The following is a 20,733-nucleotide window of genomic DNA, read 5'->3' as shown; positions in this document are numbered from 1 at the left end:
GTAGAAACCAGGTATTGGTACAGCACAACCCAAGCGTGGCTGAGAAGAAAATAGCAAAGGAAGTCAGCTTAGGGCGAGTGGCAGGGCCTTTTCATCGCCCGCCGGTGGCGGAGTTCATCTGTTCCCCGTTGGGGGTTGTCCCGAAGAAAGACCCAGGGGAGTTTAGACTCATTCATAACCTATCTGCTCCAAGGGGTTCTTCGGTGAACGAGGCCATTGACCCAGAAGTTTGTTCAGTCCGGTACGCATCGTTCGATGATGCCGTGGCAATGTTAAATCACCTTGGCCCCGGGGCACTGATGGCAAAATCAGATATCGAATCGGCGTTCCGGTTGCTCCCGGTACACCTACATGATCAGCGCTTGCTAGGTTTTGCATTCCAAGGGAGTTATTACATGGATAAATGCATGCCTATGGGTTGCTCCATTTCTTGTGCCTATTTTGAAATGTTTAGCTGTTTTTTAGATTGGGCATTCACCGAAGCCACAGGGCATAAGCATGTTATGCACTATCTTGATGACTTCCTGTTCTTGGGAGGAGCCGGCGATACGAAATGTGCGCAGGCGCTGCACGACTTCTGCATCCTCATGAGGGAGTTTGGGGTCCCATTGGCACCAGGTAAGACGGTTGGACCTCCTACTTCACTGGAGTTTCTGGGAATTGAGCTCGATTCTGTGGATGGATGTTTCCGTTTACCGATGGAAAAAAGTGGCCAAGTTTAGGGCTGCCTTAACGCAGTGCCTGGCCAGGGAGAAGGTGACCCTGCACCAGTTACAACAAACGGTGGGTCAGCTTAACTTTGATTTGAGGGTGATACCGATGGCCCGCCCCTTCTCACGCTCTATTGCGCAAGCTATGGTTGGTCTCAAAGACGGGCACCACCGTACGAGACTGTCGGCAGAGGTTCGCCAGGATATGCGCATTTGGTTGGCATTTCTGGCGGACTTCAACGGTCGAGTCGTGTGGAACAAGCCGCCAGCGTCTTCAGAAGAACTAGGTTTGTGGACTGACTCAGCTGGGAGCGTGGGATTCGGCGCCATCTTAGGTAATCGATGGTCGGCGCAAACATGGCCGACGTGGTGGCATTCCAGCGGTCTCACACGTAACATTGGGTTCTTGGAGTTATTCCCCATTTGGGTTGCTCTGATGGCATGGCCTGACGACTTCAGGGACCGCTCAGTGGTGTTTTGGTCTGATAATATGACTGTTGTCGAATGCATTAACCAACAGGCAGCACGCTGTAAATGGATCTTGAAATTGTTAAAAGAAGTTGTGCTGCGTTGCATGAAATTGAATGTACAGTTCAGGGCGAAACATGTGCCAGGCGTACTGAATCATGCAGCTGATGCACTCTCTCGTTCACCTATGCAGGCTTTCAGGGGTTATCTACCTACAGCGGACCTAGTGGCGGCACCATTCCCCGAAGCACTATGGCTAATCGGTGCCCCGGATTATAAGACCTTGTGGCAGCGAGCTTAGCCCCCAGGACAAGGAAGGCATATGAAGGAGCGTTTCGTTCCTATTGCACATTTTTGGGAGTCAGAGCTGGGGGCAGGAGGAATCCTTCCTGGGGTTCCTGGTAGCGCTGCTCAGAGAAGGCCGATCAGCGGCAACGGCCAGTAGGTATAGGGCGGCCATTTCATTCATGGCGCAAGTGCATGGCATAAAAGACCCAACGGGTTCCTTTTTAGTTAAAAAGGCCCTTCGCGGCTGGCAGCGCCTCGAGGGTCGCAAGCAGGATGCGAGGCGCCCGATTGGCTTACACAGGTTGTCTTTACTCGTAGCGAAACTAGACGAGACGTGCTCCTCCCACTTCGAAGCAGTTCTGTTCCGGGCAGCTTTCGCATTAGCATTCCATGGGGCTATGCGGGTGAGTGAACTGGTCGCAAGGAATAAGACAGACATTGAGGGAGGCTTGTGCAGGGATCACGTCCAAATTAGGGGTGATTCGATGGTGGTCTCGATAGCCAGGTCCAAGACCGACCAGGGGGCTACGGGAGATAGTGTTGTCGTGCGGCGCGCGCGAGGGTCCCCCACATGCCCGATAAAGTGTATAGAGGAATACTTGGCACTAAGGGCGGCTACATGGGGGGGGGGGGGAGTTTGCTAAGGCACAAGGATGGCACCCCACTGATGAGGTTTCAGTTCCAGAGGGTGCTAGCACTGACAATCGCTGCTGCGGGCATGGACCCGTGCGATTTTGGGACCCACTCCTTTAGGATAGGGGCTGCTACTGAGGCTACAGCCAGGGGTCAGAGTGCGGAGGAAATGAAAAAGTTGGGACGATGGTCCTCGAATTGCTTCAAAAGGTATGTGCGATTGCACATGTTGTAGAAGATCAATTGACATGCACTCACGCTTCTTGTCTTTTGTTTGAATTACAGTTTCGCGAGCCTGTCACGCGGGGCGGAATTTGCAGTCGACCCAGCACCAGGAGACCAGCGGTCAAGGATCACTGACTGGAGAGAGAGTGGTATGGGTCGTGGGCCACTCATATGTGAGGCGCGCCGGGGACGTATTCGAAGCAGGTGACGCGACTCACGCAGCTGGGGAATACGGGTATAGAGTGGCCTTCCATGGGAGGGGCGGGCTCTATTTTGACCAATTCGAATCATTTTTTGAGGGTCTCTTAGGGCGGCAAAGGTCACCGCCATCTGTAGTCATAGTACACCTGGGGGGCAATGACTTGGTGACACTGGGTAGACGAGTGTTGTTTGAACAAATTTTGTCTGCTGTTAGCTGGTTGGCTAAAAGAATCCCGGGGTGCACGATTGCCTGGTCCCACATGATTCCCAGGAAGGTATGGCGGGGGGGCCTTTCGGTGTCAGCACTGAACCATTCGGTGAAAAGGGTTAACAATAAAATTGGTAAATTGCTTCGCTCTTCGCAGGTGCATAGCATTCCTCACGGGTGTATTCGGGGTGATCTCATGTATCTGAATGATGGGGTTCACCTGTCCAGGGAGGGGAATGATTTACTCATAGGAGACTTCATAGCATGGCTAAGGGGTTTGAGGAAGCATGACCTTTAGGAGGAGTAGGGGGGGGGCCGGATAGTCGGTCAACTATCCGGCCTGTGGCGGTAAGGTCATGATCGTTGAGCAGTAGTTTCAAGGTCCCTAGAGGGGGGCGCCACCCAGAATGGATGGGAGCGCCCGGGGGGAGGTGGCCATTGGCCCCTCCCACGGGGAGGCGGCACCCACTAAGGATGGGTCGCCTAGGGGGAGACGGCCATAGGCCCCTCCCAGGGGGGGAGGCGGCTAGATGCCCCTCCTACTAATTTCCCGGGGGGCGGATATCCGCGACGGCGGATAGAGAGTGTGGGGATGGGGGGGGAGTCCACGCTGTCCTTCCTACAGATACCTCACACGGGAACTCGGACGACCTTTAAGATGGCGTCGAGTGGAAAGGGGGCCCCCACCACGACAAGGGAAGTTACAGTTGGCAACGAGGGTAGAGTCCTCTGCGCATGCGCCACTCACACCGTGAGGGCGAGAGTTTTGGTAGTAGGGATCTGACACCGGTTAAGACCTTGCCGTTGGCCCGTAATGCTAGGATGTACAATTTTAATTTAGAATGTATGCATTTGCAGGATGTTAGACTCGGCTAGGAAACCTTTGTATTAGAGATCTGTTAAGGTTAGCCAAAGAACATGTCTTCATCGAAATGTATGAATGTAAAATTGTACATAATTATGAAAAATGAAACTTTTATTTATGTTTTAAATTTTGTTTCATATTTTAATAAATACGGCCGGGAGGGTGACTCCCTCCCGCCTTCCAAAAGTTCAAACCTGTGTCCGACTTCTCCCATCCTTGGGGATTGTGTTGGGAGGGGGTGACGGGCATCCCGGCCATATGACAAACCGCTTGCATTGTAAACAATGTGTGTTTCGTTCAGCACATTTTACATGAATAGGCACAATTAAAAATGGTTTCTCAATTCTGTTCAGCATTTGCATAATTCTAATTTGCCTCTTCTCGTTCTTTGCGTTCATGGTTCACCGCTCAAGCTCCTAGACCCGTCCTAACACTCAGTAATCCGCCTGACCTTGGTTTCCTGGTCTGTGTGCCTCCTCTCACACGCGGGTCGTTCTTATTCACTTATTTTCTCTTCTTTCTATTCTGCTCCCGCTGCTCCATTGTTATTAGCTTCCTCCCTTTGATGGTGCTGCCCCTACAGTTCCTCTACCCCTCCCTCCCTCTCTCTACTGCTGTCTGATCTCTACTGCTGCCTTTTTCTAAAAATCTAACCTTACTCCTCATCCCATCTGTTGTTTCACTGCTCCCCCTCTCTTTCAGGCTGGCTCTATCCTCCATTCTGCCTACCTTCTCCCAGTCTGTACTGCATCCCGCCCCAGGTTGGCCTTCTGCCTCCCAGCCTGTAAGCATCCCTCAATTCATAGACTATCTCTTACTCAGTTACTGTCCTTCTACTTTCACATTCAGGTAGTGTCCTGCATCGCTCATAGTTCCTGTACTCCCTCTCACATCTGCTCTTTCCTCATAGTCACTCTTCTCTTGCTCCCAGACTGTTCTGTCATCCTCTCTCCCACCTGGGCTCCTCGTGAGCCAGAGCAGGACTGGGCGACCCTAAATCCTGCTTCCATACCAGTGGCTCTCCCTTCTGGGCAGTACCAGATGTTTATGACACAAGTCATCCTTAATAGACATGCTGTGGATCTGAAGGAGTAAGAATTTCCTTCCCAGTAGGGGACTGGTCCTACTACTGACCGACTGTGTAATTGCAGAAACTGCTTGACCTCATACAATTGCTTACTCATTGTCTTTTGGTTTAAATGTTTTTTTAATCATTATGATGGGGGGGGGGGGGGTAAAGATATCAGCCAACTCTCTCAGGGTATCAGTTGATGAGGAGATTCTGCTGCCTCACTCGTGCCTTCACCGGATGAGTAGTCTAGGAGAGAAACTCCACACTATTATATTAGCCTGTCCTGCAGACATAGTACGAATCCATTCATAGAAGTGAGATTTAACATGCTCCTAGGGGATGAGGAGCAGCAGTGGCATGTAACATCCACCCCAGGAATTTGGCTGTGGGCTCAAAGAGCAGATTAGGAGTTACTTTCCCATGGGTTATAATCTTGCCTTCCGAGATTGACTTTATTTCATATGGCCCAATTAAGAGTTTGGCAAATGGGCTACTCCATCACACACATGGTGGATATCCCACCTGCCTTATCACAAGTGCCATACAATATATTGTACTGTTGATAAGGCAGGAAGAATATCTAGCACCTTTGTGACTGAGTAAAACATCTGCCAAACTCTAAATCGGGCCTTTCTTTCCTAAATTCACTCACCTCCCTGAAGGTGAGAGCATTTACAAAAATATCTCACCCTCTGTTCAGCCTGAAAGAATGGAGCAGTGACTGGGTTGATGGTTTTGAAGTCGTTTTGCTTCAAGATTGACAAAGGTAAGTGGAGTGTGACTGCCAGCTGATTCTGCCGCCAGGAATAGGACTGTAGACTTCGACACATGCCTTCAGGTGGTGCTTCATTTTTTGAGCTTATTCAGGGTCTTTCAGGCAGGATTTTTCCCTACATGCCTTGTATGCCACGTTTCCAAGGTATAATTTTTACACTCATGAAGGTTTCTTTACAAATCTTTATTTTCAGGTGTTAATCCAGGTTGGATCAGTTAAAGCGAACCAAGATGGTGACTGGCATAAAGTACTGATGTGTTAAATTAGGCTACAATACTAAAAAGATATACTGGTTATACTGAGTCATCTAGTATCCCTAAACTATTGCTGATATAATCCTAGATAAGTTCGTCGTCCAAGAGCATTTGGAATTTGAACCATTTGTTTCTACAGTTCCACAGTAGAAACTGTTTTTGACAACTTAAATGTTCTGCCTGTGAACCACACACTCAAAATGGAGAACAGTCACAATAATAGGTGATTTTCACTAGCAGCATGCTAAATAAGTACGGATTAACATTTGGATACATTTCTTTCTATCAAAATGCAGCTTGCACTGCGGCATTCATTTTAAGTGTTTTCTTGAGCTTCCACGTAGTAATATGATTGGCAATTTAATAATACATTTTTGCAAAAATGTTACACGTTAATTGAGCTTTTAATTTGAGCTAAAACAAAGAACTTGATTTGCCTGGTTTCATAATGCACATCGTACAGCAAAATACCCAACTGCGAAGGAGGAGCCAATCTCTACTGAAAATAATATACAATTGGAAAATGAACTGCCTGGATCAAATTTGGCTAGTGCAGCTTCCCGTGACATTTTGATAGGGGCCAGAAGTCAATTGCAGCTGTCGATCTCGTTTACAGCCAAATTGCTTGTTAGCGCAGGGCTGCAAAATGCATTCTAATTACAGACTTGTATTGCCCATTCATGTAGAATATGAATTTTCAGGCTACGAGTCATAATACGTGGCAGAGAAATAACCAAGAATAATGGCTCTAGAAGTAAAAGAAAATGAAAAATAAATTACCTATCCCTCACAATGTTGGCAGGAAATTTTCCTAAAATCAGTATATGAAGCTTGGCGAAGAAACTGTTGTCAGGAAGGTGGGCAGTGTATCTGTACACCTATCCCCTGTATCCACTGGGGATACAGCTTTAGAAAAAAAACAATCACACAAAGAACACAATACAAGTGCACCATATAGGTCCGGACTATGAGCGGTCCCCTGAAGGTAGGGTGACCAGGACGGCCCCGGTTTTGACCAGCTGGCCCGGCAGATTTCTGGAAATGTAGCTCATTTCCCGTTTTTTAGAGAGTCGACTGAAAACGGCGGGAGGTGCTTTTTTGTGTTTTACAAAGCAGCGATTGCTAGAAGTTGTTTCAAGAAAGCAATTTAATTTACAGGCAAGCTACTGGGTTTAAAATGTTCTGTAATTCTCTGCTGAGGAGTTCTGTTATTCTGTGCTCTTGCTTGATGTAACATTTAGCCTTCTTCTATTTTTGTGAAATGTCCCGGTTTTTGGCTTTAAAATGTTGGTCACCCTACCTGAGGGGTGAGGTATTTACAACACCCAGTAAACCTGTATATCCAGTATTGCAATATTCATTTGGTTCAGTAAATAATTCATATTCTCAGTTTTCATGTGGGGAATTACAACGCAGAATCTGTGTTTACTGCACCCATTTACACATGTATTTGAGTTTTCTCTACATGTTTTCTTCTGGTAAATGTAGGCAACAGATGCTCCGTATAGATGATAATCGTCAGGCTGAGTACAGCCCCTACCAAAACCAATCACAGCATCCAACTGAAAGCACTAGTCAGAACAATGCATACGTCTACACAGTTCAGAGGCACCATATAGTTGGACCTCAGTGAGATCACAGAAGTATTCAACTGGGCATAAAATAATATCCCAACAACACCACCTACCGAGTACCCCACAGCAGACTAATTTAAAGAGATATTGTTGGCCCTAAGAAGCCATACACAAAACTCGATCCTGGAAATGGAATGTGACTTCATGGGTACTGCAATGTCACCATGTAATTTATTTTTGGTTGATCCATAAACGTACTTCTCTCCCCTGGCTGAAGGTATTGTGTTTTTATTGGCTCACTTAATAGGAAATATTGTAGTCACCTTACATAAATGAGTGTGTGTTTGTAAAGCGTCTTATCCTTTAATTTGCAGACCTAAGAAGCCTCCTTAGACTAATGCCTACCTCACCATAACACCTATACATACATCAAATACCAATGCATACACTCTGGAAGTTTAATTTTTTCCAAGTTTAGCAACAAGTGTTGGACTCATGCTACTCCAACATGCCTTTGAAAAAGAGGAAACCAATTGCCCTTTGTTCTGCAGGGTGATCGCTAAAGACCAGAAGAGCAATGACCAAAGCACATCAGGATGAAGCATGCCTGGAGGTTTCTCCCTGAAATGAGTTTCCCAGGAACCACAAGGACATTACGGCCTAGCTGACCATAATCAGACCAGGGACCTCTTCTTTGCAGTAAAGTCAGATCTGTATGAGAAATTAGAGGGCTGCAAGTGCGCCCTAAACTACCCGTATTGTTTCTGAGTTTATAGGTGCCTATACCGTTTCCGGGTCAAAAAGGACCAATGGGCTTTCCTTTTCACGCTTCCATAGGGTTGCATTATGCTAGTTCAAGTTGGTCTCCTTGGTTTCAGATCCCATACAGTTATCAAAATATTGCTTTTAAAACACATGATGCTAACTTTGAATCTCAATTCTCCATGTTACTAGTGTGAATACATGAGTCTGTTGAGTTTTCCAAGGCCGAGGATTTCTCACTATCTATACATGATGATCGTGACCAACCAATACAGGATATGTCAGTATATCATCCTATCCCTCAGGCCCGGCTGTAGCTACTTCATCATTTCTTGCATCAGTATTCTTCTTGTGTGCATCTGACCACGGAGAACAGTTGGAGTACTAACTGGTCTTCTCTAGAACCGTGTTTGGAGATTTTTCTCCAAGCCATCACCCCCAACCGCCCCTCCACCTCCTTCCCCAAATCAGTCCTAAATCCATGTAAATATTACGTTTGCTTTTGCTTTAGTTATATCATATATATAGTTTTATGAAGAAGACGAAATTGACCCAAAAGCCTCAAGAATTATTTATTTGATTAATGTAAAACCAATTAAATACAGGGTGCAAGAACCTCAATACCCTTCATATTTCTTAATTTAGTTACAAATAGGGATTTTTAGGAACCTATTTTCTTGAATATATATATATATTTAAATGTATTTGATAGTGGTCTGATTTCAAGTTTTAAATAAACTGTTTAATAGCTGATAGATCATAATTAATATGGGTTTATAAGCAATTGTCCATCAATACCGTATCCCAGTTGTCCCTTTCCTTTTTCAACCCACCCTCCTTTAAACTACCTTAGACTGCCGCCTGCACGTGCTTCCTAATCCAAACGTGGCAGTTATTTGACAATCCATTTGCATTTCTATGGTCTACTTTTAAGTACATAATTAAAATGTCTTGAGTACATTTTCTGAAAATGTTCATTAGTTATTACTAATACATTTATTATGAAGTGATGTTGTTATTCCATGGACGCCACCGTGTATATGCAACAGTAGAAGTAATGTTCTGTCTTGGTGATCGAGTAATGGTAATGTTAGATGTCCTCGAGAGAGTGCTATAATCGTTTTTTTTTTTTTCAATATTTTAAATTGCTTAAATACTTCACGTATGTGTGAAAAGGAACTGATTGACTAGGCATTTATGTTATTAGGTGTTATTACTGCCTGTTGCTGAGCCGTTATGCTTTGCAGAGAAAGATACATTGATTGCCCAGACTCACACAGTTATTTATTTTATGTGTTTGCTTACCTAAACTGGAAGCATAACCCAGGTTTCAAGGTGACCTAGCAACGGTGTCCTCTTTGCTTACCTCGTTTTGTGGGTGCGGGAAGATGATTTATGCTCTTACCAGATGAAGTGTCCCAAACTTGAGTCCAGAATTTTAATGAGCAAGCTTAATCTTTCCTGCTGTCTAGCAACACAACCATATTTCATATGTGCCTCTGAATGTTCTGCATCGTGAGTAGCCTGGACTAGTTACATTGCAGGCAGTTAGAGTTTCGCAGGTTGCTCTTCGTGAAAGTGTCACTGGTTTTTCATGCAGGAGCAAAGCTACAGTGATTTGTCTTCAGAACTGTTGGTCATGAGTCTTTTTCTTTTTTTGCAGGGCGGAAGTCGTGTTGGGAAATATTATCAAGAAGAAAGGATGGAGGTAATTATTTAATAACCTCTGCCGTTATAATCAAGCTCATAAACGTAGACCTTAATTAGCATTGAAGATTGAAGGTGAATCGTGATTGCTTTTGAAATGACAGTGCACTGGGAGCTTCTGTGAGCATTTTATCACTAACTGGTTTACACACGATTGGAAGAGAAGACATGGCATGAAAAGTAGAATTACTCTGACCCACCAGGTATATGTTAAGACATTTGCACAAATATATTAGGTACCTAAATTGACATAGTAGCTGTAGTAGGTGTGTAGATGACTATGCTGAGGGCACGCTTGCATGTCTGCACGCTGTCAGGTAACAGGATTTAATCTATGCAAAAAAATGTAAATCCAGTATTTGTAAAGCGCACAGCTACCCGAGGCATCCCGGCGCTGGGGACCGTCTGGAAGATTAAGCAAGCTATTTCCCAGAGTCACATGGTGCTGGGCTGACCTGACACAGGTGCCGGGGATCGAACAGTGAGCCCCAGCGTCCGGTGTCAGTCGCCCTGGCCGCAGCGTCACACCTCTTATGCAGGCTGGTTCAACCCTTCATCCACAAAAGGTTAAGCTAGAGGGGAAGGAGGTGGGTAACAATAACCGCACCATAATTAGAGTTTTGCTAAGTAATGCTCTTCCAGTAAGTGAAAGTGACTATTATTTATTTACATAGCATAATTCGCTTCTTGGCAATCAGCTGGCACTTTGGCCAGACAACAGACTCTTCACCCCTGTGTATTGAGGTGGTTGGATTATGCTTCAGTTCATGTAATCTTCCAAAAACAAATGAGTAATGGTTAATTAGTAATAGGCTACTGGTAATTACTCTGGCTGTTTTCCTGTAAGTAATATTTTGCTCTCTATTGCCACTCCAGACAGAAACAGGACACGTGAAAATCAGACATTGCTATGATCCGATAGGAACAGTCCAACCTGAACTATCAGGCCAGGTCCTTTCTAGACAAGAACACAAGCAATTCCAGATTGGCTTCAGCCTTGTTCCTCCTTATTGAGATGCCAGTTGAATTCTAAGGTATAGTGAACATTGGAGCCCGGCTAGGCATACCGATAGCACTTTTGGAGTCTCATTTAGATACACAAAGAGTGGTTGATGGGCGAAGTGCTTGAATTTATCTTTCCCGCTGGTAATGACTCCAGGGAACAGTCCACATGCTGTGATCTTCATCACAGCAAAAATTGTGGCTGTGCCAGTAAAATCAGCAGAAACAGTTATTGTCTCTCTTTAGGACCTACCTGTTGATAAAAAAACAACCTCTGTACTGCACTAGTGAATTAATGGCATATTGCCCTCTTTGAAAAAGGGTAACATGTACCATGATCTAACAAAGCCATTTATTTTCCCACCAGAGCTAAACCATACCTGCAAATGTGTAGAGTGTAATATGTATCATTGTCGATGGATGGGCTGGCAGACTGTGCATGGTTTCAAAGAGGGCGTCCCATGGGAGCCCCCCACGAGCCCCAACTGGAGGCCTCAGTGTGAAGGGAGGCAGGCTAAGGGCCCCCAAAGACTGTTTTCGACAGCCTTTTTGTGTCGGACAGACCTAGTCGGAAAGCCTGTCAGGATCTGACATCGTAATCCGTTGGTCGAAAATGCTGTCAATAGAGCTGTACAATTTGGCTCCGACTGACTCATAGTCTCCGAATGCTGGTCGGAACCGAGTCGGAATGACCGAATGGTTTACTTCTATTATAATCGGTTGGTCGGAAATGTTTCCAAATCGGTCGGAAACATGGGCTCCGACAGGGGTTAGGAAAATCCAAATGCCATTCGGAGCCTTTACAACCGACATCGTAATGAGACCCTAAGTTAAGTGTGGTTGTTTGCAATAAAAAGTAAAGAGGCTGTTTAATTATGGTGCCGAGCATGTGGGATTTTAGAGAAGATATTTTACCACGAAGTAAAACGTATTTTGAGCTGTTGTCATTTGACAGTGGGCCTAGCACTAACTTTGGAACCTACTATTCTGTGTTTCTTCACATTTTCTAAGAAGTAGACTGGTTAAAGAAGCGGAAATGGTAAAACATGATAGAGAGGTATGGTGCTGTCTTTATCCAAATGCACTGTGAACTTAGAATATGAATAGCAGAATGTAAGGAAATCAGACTGAGACTAAGGCTGAAATCCATAGTTCATTGAATGAGGTAATATTCACAAATCATGGATATCTAGTAACTGATATCATACATATTTTTAGGTTTTGCCTGCAAATGCTCACGTAGTGAGCATTCGCTAAAAAACCTATTGAGTTCTATATATGATCGATGACCCGCCTCTGCCTCTGATTGGCTAGCTCCATAAATGGAGGCTAGCCATTGGGAGACAGAGGCTGTCAATCGCGCTTTCTCCCGAAAACGCGATTCGGGGGCGTTTCTGGTGCTTTTTTTAAGCCCCGCCCCTTTGTCCCGGGCCGCGCTGCGATTGGCTGCCGGCCCGGGACACCACCGTGACGTCATTCCCGGGCCGCGCTGTGATTGGCTGCCGGCCCGGGACACCCCCGTGACGTCAGCCAATCACAGCGCGGCCTGGGACCTGACTTGTTAATACATTGTAATTACTTATTTTCCGATTATTTTTTCAGGAGATATAGTAAAGTAAAAAGTAAATGATGACCCCCCACTACAAAAAAGACTCTGGAAAAGCCATTATGATTTTAATATGGTGCACAAATGTAGATGAAATATCCGTGCACGTTGTCAGATCTAGTTACATAAAAGCAGACAACAAAATACCTACAAGCATTCATGAACGTGTAAACCCGCGGGCCGACCGCAGCCCCCACCAGGCCCCCCTCCCCCCCCCCCCCCCCCGCAGCCGCCCGATGCGCTGGACCTGGGGAGGACGAGGCGGAGACCCCAGTGCTCCGGAGAAGGAGGAGTTCCAGCTCCATGGTCTCCGCTGAGATGTCCGGCGGCGGCACCAAGTCCCACCGGAGGACCTCGCTGCCCTGCATCCCGCGGGAGCAGGTAGGACAAACTTTGGAAGTCCTCGCATAACTTTCCCCCGGCATGCTGCAGCCTCCCTCCCTCCCTCTCCAGCGCCCAGAGTCTGACAGCTTGAGGCTCCGCCGGGGAGAGGCTGGCGCTTCTCTCAGACCGATCTGCTGCGCTCTTCGGGAGTCTGCTGGGCCGCTAGTCCTAGCGGGGAGGCGTCACCAGGGCAAGGGCCCCGGTCCGCAGCCGGTAGGGTGTGCTTGACAGGGGCGCTAATGCTGTAAAGTTGTGGCTCCATCAGCCTAGGTGAGGTGTGACGAAAGCAATACCCATCAACCACAAATGCCAGCCAAGGGGTGTGTGACAAGAGTACTAGCGCATGCAAGACTGTCAGGTCCGCTGCGAAGCGAAATGCGATAAGGCGCTAGTAACTGCAAATGTAGGACTCGCATGCCCACAAAGTGTGACAAGAGCATTAGTGTTCGGAGTTTGCCAGTGCCACTCAAGGGGGAGGTTAGACAGGAGCGCTAGCGCCTAGAGTCTATCGGTGACGCTGAAGGCGGAGGTTTGACAGGAGCGCTAGCGCCTAGAGTCTATCAGTGCAGCTGAGGGGATGTTTGACAGGCCAAGTGTAGGGACATTGGCAGTCCCGCATCACAGGGAAATTGTGTGAAAAGAGCACTAATGCCAGGAGATCGTCTGTCCCGGTGACCTGTCCTCACACTCGCAGTGCAGGTGACAGGAGCACTATTGCCTGAGACTGTTTGTGCCCCCTGGGGGGAGGCGTGTCAAGGACAGGCGCTGCTGTCAGGTTACTGCCAGTCTCACTTCACTGAGGAGTGTGACACGTTGGTGTGTGTGGGGGGGGGGGAGGGGATTAGTGACGGTCACTCCTGCTCTCCGTGCCGGGTTTCAATGGCACTAGTGCTTCAGGAGCAGGCCACTGGTGCCCCGAGAATGTAGGTACCTTCTCGAGGTAAGGACAGCCACTGGTGCTGGGCACCTACTGTTCCGCATCCCAGGGGGTGGAACAAGAGTCCCCAAGATTCTCGTCCCCGCTCCCCGGAGAACTGTGAAGGGGCTGGGTGTTTGATGTCCAGAAGCAGTGTCACCCAAGCGGTACCCGGCTCTGGCCGTGCTGCCGTTTGCACCGGCCCGGGTTTTGTTACACGATCGTGCGCTCAGCTCTGCCCTGCTCCTCACTCTGTGTTAGTGATACACAGGACGCGGGGCAGAGGGCAGACGGCCCCCGTCACTGCTCCTACTCTGTGCACGTGTGAGAGCGTGAAAGAGGCCCTGGTTAGGAACTGTCTGTTGGGTGTGCGTGCTTGATATTCTGAGCACCCCTGGGCGCTGGAGTACCGTGAGGAAGAGTTTGTGGCAGACCGCTGGGTGTTTACAGCGTTTTGAGCTAAGGATCCTGAGCTCATGGCTATCTGTGCACAGTGAGGCCGCAGCTGGGGCCGGGACGGGGGTCCCATGGCAGAACCCTCGCACTGCATTAGTGTAACTTTGTGTTGTTTATAACCAAAGAAGCTCTCCGGTACCACGTTTCTTTGACAGACTTTCTGTTGCCCTCTAACTCTGGGGGGAGGGCTATGTATTACGTGCACTCCACCGGGCACCAGGGCCCTGTCGCCCACCTGAAGTGTGTGCTGCAGTGCAGTGCCCAGGCATCAGGACCCTGGCACCCACCTGAAGTGTGTGCTGCCGAGCAGTGCCCCGGCACCAGGGCCCTGTCGCCCACCTTAAGTGTGTGCTGCGGCGCAGTGCACCAGGGAACAAGGGCCCTGTCACCCACCTGAAGTGTGTGGTGCCCCGCAGTGCCCTAGGCACTGAGGCCCTTGCTCCCACCTGAACTGTGTGGTGCTGCGTAGTTCCCCGGGCACCAGGAGCCTGGCGTCCACCTGAAGTGTGCACTTCACTCAGAGGTTGTCCTTTCACGCTCCAACTACAGGGCCGCAGACTTTGCTTCCTGTGTGCCCCGAAGGTGGCACTTTTGCCGGCGTCTCTCAGCACTATGCAGCCCGCGGGATTGGGGTGGGGGCGTTGACACATCGGCCCCTGAAGCTTCGACTCTTACTGTACCTCTCGAACCACCCCCACCCCTCATACATGCGTACCTGCGCTGCCACTGGCATTCACTCACCATAGACACGTAAGAGTGCAGCCCACAGACCCAAAGTAAGTAACACGCGGACAAAAGCCTCTTCGGGAGTAGTAAGCGCTATATAAATGCAATTTCAATTTCAAATAAGGCCTGCAGTTCCTGTGACCTCCGATTCTGTTAAAAGTCTTGCTGTTTAAGAGTTTTTATAACATGCAAAAAATAACCGACACCTTACATCCTAGACACAGTTTGTATGATACATTTTAAACCCATATTTACGAGATGTCTGCATTTATGCGTAATTGAAGAATCTGCTATACATCAAATCTAACTATGCACCTAAAAAATGAATCTCCTTTCCCGATCGAGCAGATTTGGGGCTACTACATTACTCCGTGCGAGCTAAGACACAGAGTTTCCAGCTCCGGGTTTCTTCTTTGTTTATTTGACAGCAACAGAGCAATTCTACAAAGCCCAACAGTGCATTGTGGAGGTTGCAGTATTAGTCAGTTTGGCACAGTACATAACATTGATTTGTAACTGGAAAAAAACAGGGCTCGACGCTCTTTGCATATTACAGGTTACCCCGTAAAGTTTGCAGTACAGTTGTGGGTGTGCGATATTGTTGTCGGGCATAAGTAAACAATTATTCCAACGTTCAGCTGTCCTTCCTGCTAATTATGTGCTGAGTGATTAACCATCTCATTATGGAATATCTCGCGACTCTGATGGACTCATTTCTACACAGTGCACACTTGTATGTGGTATAATGACATTTCTAGCTGAACATATTATCAAAATAATTTTTTTTACTGCAAATGCCCATATTTATTTAACATTTTCATTTGATTAAGTAAATATTACCACGAGGGCCATGAAAAACAGAAGGCTGACTCAGATGTGAGCCTCCAGTGTGGGAAAGTTTCCACTGTCTGATCCGGGAGTGGGAATGAATGTGCTCCGCTTATAAATATCCCAGAAATGCACCAAAGTGTGTTATTTACATTAGCTCGCTCTGGTCGCACGGTTCCCCTCGCGCTTCGCCCGTGTTGTGTGCTGCAGAGTGCTGTGTGCAGTTGAGTGCTGTGTGCAGTGTGCTGTTGAGTGCTGTAGAGTGCAGAGTGCTGTTGAGTGTGTCTGTGTGAGGGTGGCTCTGTGTAGGGTGTAGGTATTGGCATTGTCAATGACAATGCCATTTATTTAACGAGTAAGCTATTGGCAATGTAAATGACAATGCCATTGATGATTTAAAAAAAAAAATGTCATGAGCAATGCCAATAGCTCTACCTTTAATGATGCCGAGACCATTGCATTGTAAATGCTTGTTCTGTAGTGCTGCACACCTACGTTTCTTACTACTATTAGCTCTGGTGAATGTTGTCTCCGGGCTCTGTAGATTGCTTCGTGGTGACAGTTGTTAAATGCCAACGTGTGCCATTAAATGACAAATACCATACGTTTTAAATTGGCATTTTTTCATTTATTTTTTTAGTACCTGCCAAACACCTCTGCTGTTCCTTAACTCGAGAGACCCTCCCTGAGGTGATCATTATACGTCTGACGCTGACACAGGCCTCATATCTCCCAGAAAGGGAATGAATGGATCTAAACTGATTCAAAATGTGTCTCTTCAAATCCAGCCCAACGAGCTTAAATGGATGCTAACATGAATGAATAACACCATTAAACTGTAAAGCACTTTGAATTCTAGTTAATGCCACAACTGTGTGCATGAGAGATGGCAGCTAATGCAGTCTATCTCAGCGCACTTCACAACTCATTCTCTTATTTTTAGGTCTCATCTGAGACAAGGCATGTGCTGTCTCTTGCAAGACATTTTGTAAGTGTACAATGGTCTTTGATAGGACCACATTGCTTACCATTAGTTGCCTTCATTGTCACTCATTTGCAAGATCCACATTTGTGAGTGCATACGGACTTCACTTAAACTTCCTGTGTTTCTCCCTCCCCTGGAGCAAAGACGCATTACTTGTGTCCTTCCAATGCTCCCTTTTAGGGCGTTACTTTTGATTTTTATTTAAGGACTCGACTAGAGTGCATGCCTTTTCTAAAAGTTTCCCTCGTGTGCCACACGTGTGTTGCTGTTTCTCTGCCCGTGTCCTTCTCTTCTACATTCTCGTACTTATTATTCTGCCCACAAAACGTGTGAGTGTGGTTCTTCCTCCAGTTCCACATTGTGCACTCTCATCTGTTTTGACCAACCCACGCCCTCTGTCTTCCTTCCCATGTAGTCTCCATGTTACTTAACCCCACCTGCACCCTCAGTGTTGATTCCCCTACCCGTGGTTCCTGTGTTGCTGCCCCACCCCAGTGTTGCTTCTTCCACTCCATACCTCCCGTCTCCTTGGTGTTTGTGTTTCCATCCTCCGTGTTCCTTCTCTTCCGACCCGCCTTTTGTATTGCTTTCCCTCCGTGTTGTTATCCCCCCCCCCCCCCCCGACCTCTCCCTTTTTAGGTTTTGACTAGCGATGTCCATGTGTGTTTGTTGTGACTGCTCTGACTATCTTCGTTGATGGAAACAGGAAGCGTAAGGGATTTATCCCCTCCCCCCCTAGATTTTGGAGTGGAGGGGACACGCGGTAGAAGTTTAGGTCGACAGAAAAACTGCGCACTTCCACTGTTGACATCCGCATGGGATGACTACCCTGCTGCTTTCGACCTGCTGACCGGCCTAAGGCTTCAGACAGGGTCGGATTTATTCTCTGGGGCCCGAGGACAAATTCCCGAGGTCAGATGTAGGTGTTGTTTGTCAGGTCTGGGGCAGGGTCCCCATTTAGCACATTGTCATTCTCCATAGAATGCGTCTCCTTCTATCCTGGGCCAAGGGCCCAGCATGGAGGACTCTGCCCTGCTTCTGTGTAGGAGTTCACATCCTCCTGGCAAAGGGAGGTGCTGGGGGCTATTGGAGTTCCTCTTTGATAAGGTGATGCATCTTTTTCATGCAACTCACCTCAAATACAGACATACATGGGAAAGCAAACCTGCTCCATACCTGTTTGACACTTAATGGAACTGCTTTGCTTTGTCAACAAATGCCCCGAGCAACGTGTTTGGGACAGTGAGTGCAGAGTGACAGTGAGTGCAGAGTGACAGTGAGTGCAGAGTGACAGTGAGTGCAGAGTGACAGTGAGTGCAGAGTGACAGTGAGTGCAGAGTGACAGTGAGTGCGAGAGCGACAGTGAGTGCGAGAGCGACAGTGTGTGCAGAGTGAATGCAAGAGTGACAGTGTGTGCAAGAGTGAGTGAGTGCAATGACAGTGAGTGCAGAGTGAGTGCAGAGTGAGTGCGAGTGCCTGTGAGTGCGAGAGCGACAGTTAGTGCAGAGTGAGTGCGAGAGCGACAGTGAGTGCAGAGTGAGTGCGAGAGTGAGAGTGCAGAGTGACAGTGAGTGCAGAGTGACAGTGAGTGCAGAGTGACAGTGAGTGCAGAGTGAGTGCGAGAGTGAGAGTGCAGAGTGACAGTGAGTGCAGAGTGAGTGCAGAGTGACAGTGAGTGCAGAGTGAGTGCAGAGTGACAGTGAGTGCAGACTGACTGCAGAGTGACAGTGAGTGCAGACTGACTGCAGAGTGACAGTGAGTGCAGACTGACTGCAGAGTGACAGTGACTGCAGAGTGACTGCAGAGTGACAGTGACTGCAGAGTGACTGCAGAGTGACAGTAACTGCAGAGTGACAGTGACTGCAGAGTGACAGTGACTGCAGAGTGACAGTGACTGCAGTGTGTGAGTGTGCAGGGTGCACATTGTGTGAGTTTGCAGGGTGAGCAGTGTGTGAATGTGCAGGGGAAGTGTGTGAGTGTGCAGGAAACAAACACTCAAACTAAGTCCACCACACACTACTGCATATACTAGTGAATACAGCCATCTCTTTATACAGAACAAGCATTTGCAATGCAATAGGTCTCGCATTATTTAAGTTTGAGCTATTAGCATTGTAAATGGCAATTGTTTTTTGCTTTGTGCTATAGTTTTTTTTTACATAAAAAGCTACATATAAAATATGTTTTATTAAAGTTATTTATGCAGTATCTAAATGTTGTTTGCATAAAAGAGTACAATAATATCTTAGTAAAAAAGTCAAATATTTTAATGGTAATTCACCAAATGTTCATTTATGTGTTGGTTTTGAAAATAGCTAAATTAATAGCTTTGTCATTTACAATGCCAATAGTTATAACTTTCGCAAATGTGACACCTATAGCATTTGTAATGCAACATTTGTATTTACGTGACTTAGATGTATTGATATTACAAATAACAATGGCTTTTATTTTTTTTTAATACTGAATAAAAGTGATTGTAATTTATAATGGCAATAGCTTAAACTTTTGTAAATAACTTTTGTGAAGATTATGTTCAGTGTATTTTATTGTAACGAAATCCAAGAACAGAAGTGAAATATTAACATCTTTTTGTGACATTTGTAATAAAGCTTGAAACATTGAGAGAACATATTTGTGCTGTGGTGGTGCTGAGTGATGCTGTGGTGGTGCTGAATGGGGCTGTGGTGATGCTCAGTGATGCTGTGGTGGTGCTGAGTGGTGCTGTGGTGGTGCTGTGGTGGTGCTGAGTGATGCTGAGTGATGCTGTGGTGGTGTTGAGTGGTGCTGTGGTGGTGTTGAGTGGTGCTGTGGTGGTTCTGAGTGATCATGTGGTGGTGCTGAGTGACTGTACTCACTGTCACTCTGCACTCACTGTCACTCTGCACTCACTGTCACTCTGCACTCACTGTCACTCTGCACTCACTGTCACTCTGCACTCACTGTCACTCTGCACTCACTGTCACTCCGCACGCACTCTGCACTCACTGTCACTCTGCACTCACTGTCACTCTGCACTCACTGTCACTCTGCACTCACTGTCACTCTGCACGCACTCTGCACTCACTGTCACTCTGCACGCACTCTGCACTTACTGTCACTCGGCACGCACTGTCACTCTGCACGCACTGTCACTCTGCACGCACTCTGCATTTACTGTCACTCTGCACGCACTCTGCATTTACTGTCACTCTGCACGCACTCTGCACTCACTGTCACTCTGCACTCACTGTCACTCTGCACTCACTGTCACTCTGCACTCACTGTCACTCTGCACTCACTGTCACTCTGCACTCACTGTCACTCTGCACGCACTCTGCACTCACTGTCACTCTGCACGCACTCTGCACTTACTGTCACTCTGCACGCACTGTCACTCTGCACGCACTGTCACTCTGCACGCACTGTCACTCTGCACGCACTCTGCATTTACTGTCACTCTGCACTCACTGTCACTCTGCACTCACTGTCACTCTGCACTCACTGTCACTCTGCACTCACTGTCACTCTGCACTCACTGTCACTCTGCACGCACTCTGCACTCACTGTCACTCTGCACTCACTGTCACTCTGCACTCACTGTCACTCCGCACGCACTCTGCACTCACTGTCACTCTGCACTCACTGTCACTCTGCACTCACTGTCACTCTGCACGCACTGTCACTCTGCACACACTGGGGAGTGGGTGGGGTGCAAATGAATGCTGAAATAAACAATAGAGGAAAATCAGGAAATGTACTTGCTGGATTGGCTAGAATGTCAATTTATACGTATCTGAGGCTTTCGACACACAACAAATCGAGTGTAACACCTGCCTCGATTTTGAGGAAAGTTACTGTGTATGAAAAACTGACACTTGCAAAAAAGCTAATCCTGAAATGATACCACTGACTGACTGCACTGGACTCTACGGAAGAACTGACAGTGGTAACATAACGTTTTATAAAACTTAAGAATTCATACATATTTGTGTGCATTCATCAGAAGTTATTTCATATAGGTCCCGACTGCCACAGCTTGTGCGCAGTAAAAATTCAACAGTCTAGAAAACAAAACCCATAAAAGGTAAAACTGCATTATATTGTAA

At 47.1% G+C, this 20,733-nt stretch overlaps 1 protein-coding gene across 9 annotated transcripts in view; it reads left to right on the top strand.

The window, feature by feature from the left end:
- KCNAB2 (potassium voltage-gated channel subfamily A regulatory beta subunit 2) overlaps positions 1–20,733 on the top strand; it is a 1,185,210-nt gene that overhangs the window by 988,747 nt on the left and 175,730 nt on the right. For all 9 annotated transcript variants that reach the window (XM_086921729.1, XM_086921727.1, XM_086921726.1 and 6 more), the window contains one exon: positions 9,699–9,743. In XM_086921729.1, coding sequence (XP_086777855.1) covers positions 9,699–9,743 — 45 coding nt within the window. The remainder of the gene's footprint in view (positions 1–9,698; positions 9,744–20,733) is intronic.

The sequence above is a fragment of the Lissotriton vulgaris genome, chromosome 5 (genome assembly GCF_964263255.1).
Source record: "Lissotriton vulgaris chromosome 5, aLisVul1.2, whole genome shotgun sequence".
NCBI classification, from domain to species: Eukaryota; Metazoa; Chordata; class Amphibia; order Caudata; family Salamandridae; genus Lissotriton; species Lissotriton vulgaris.
The sequence above is the reverse complement of the archived record's forward strand: the minus strand, read 5'-3'. Positions and strand labels throughout refer to the sequence as shown.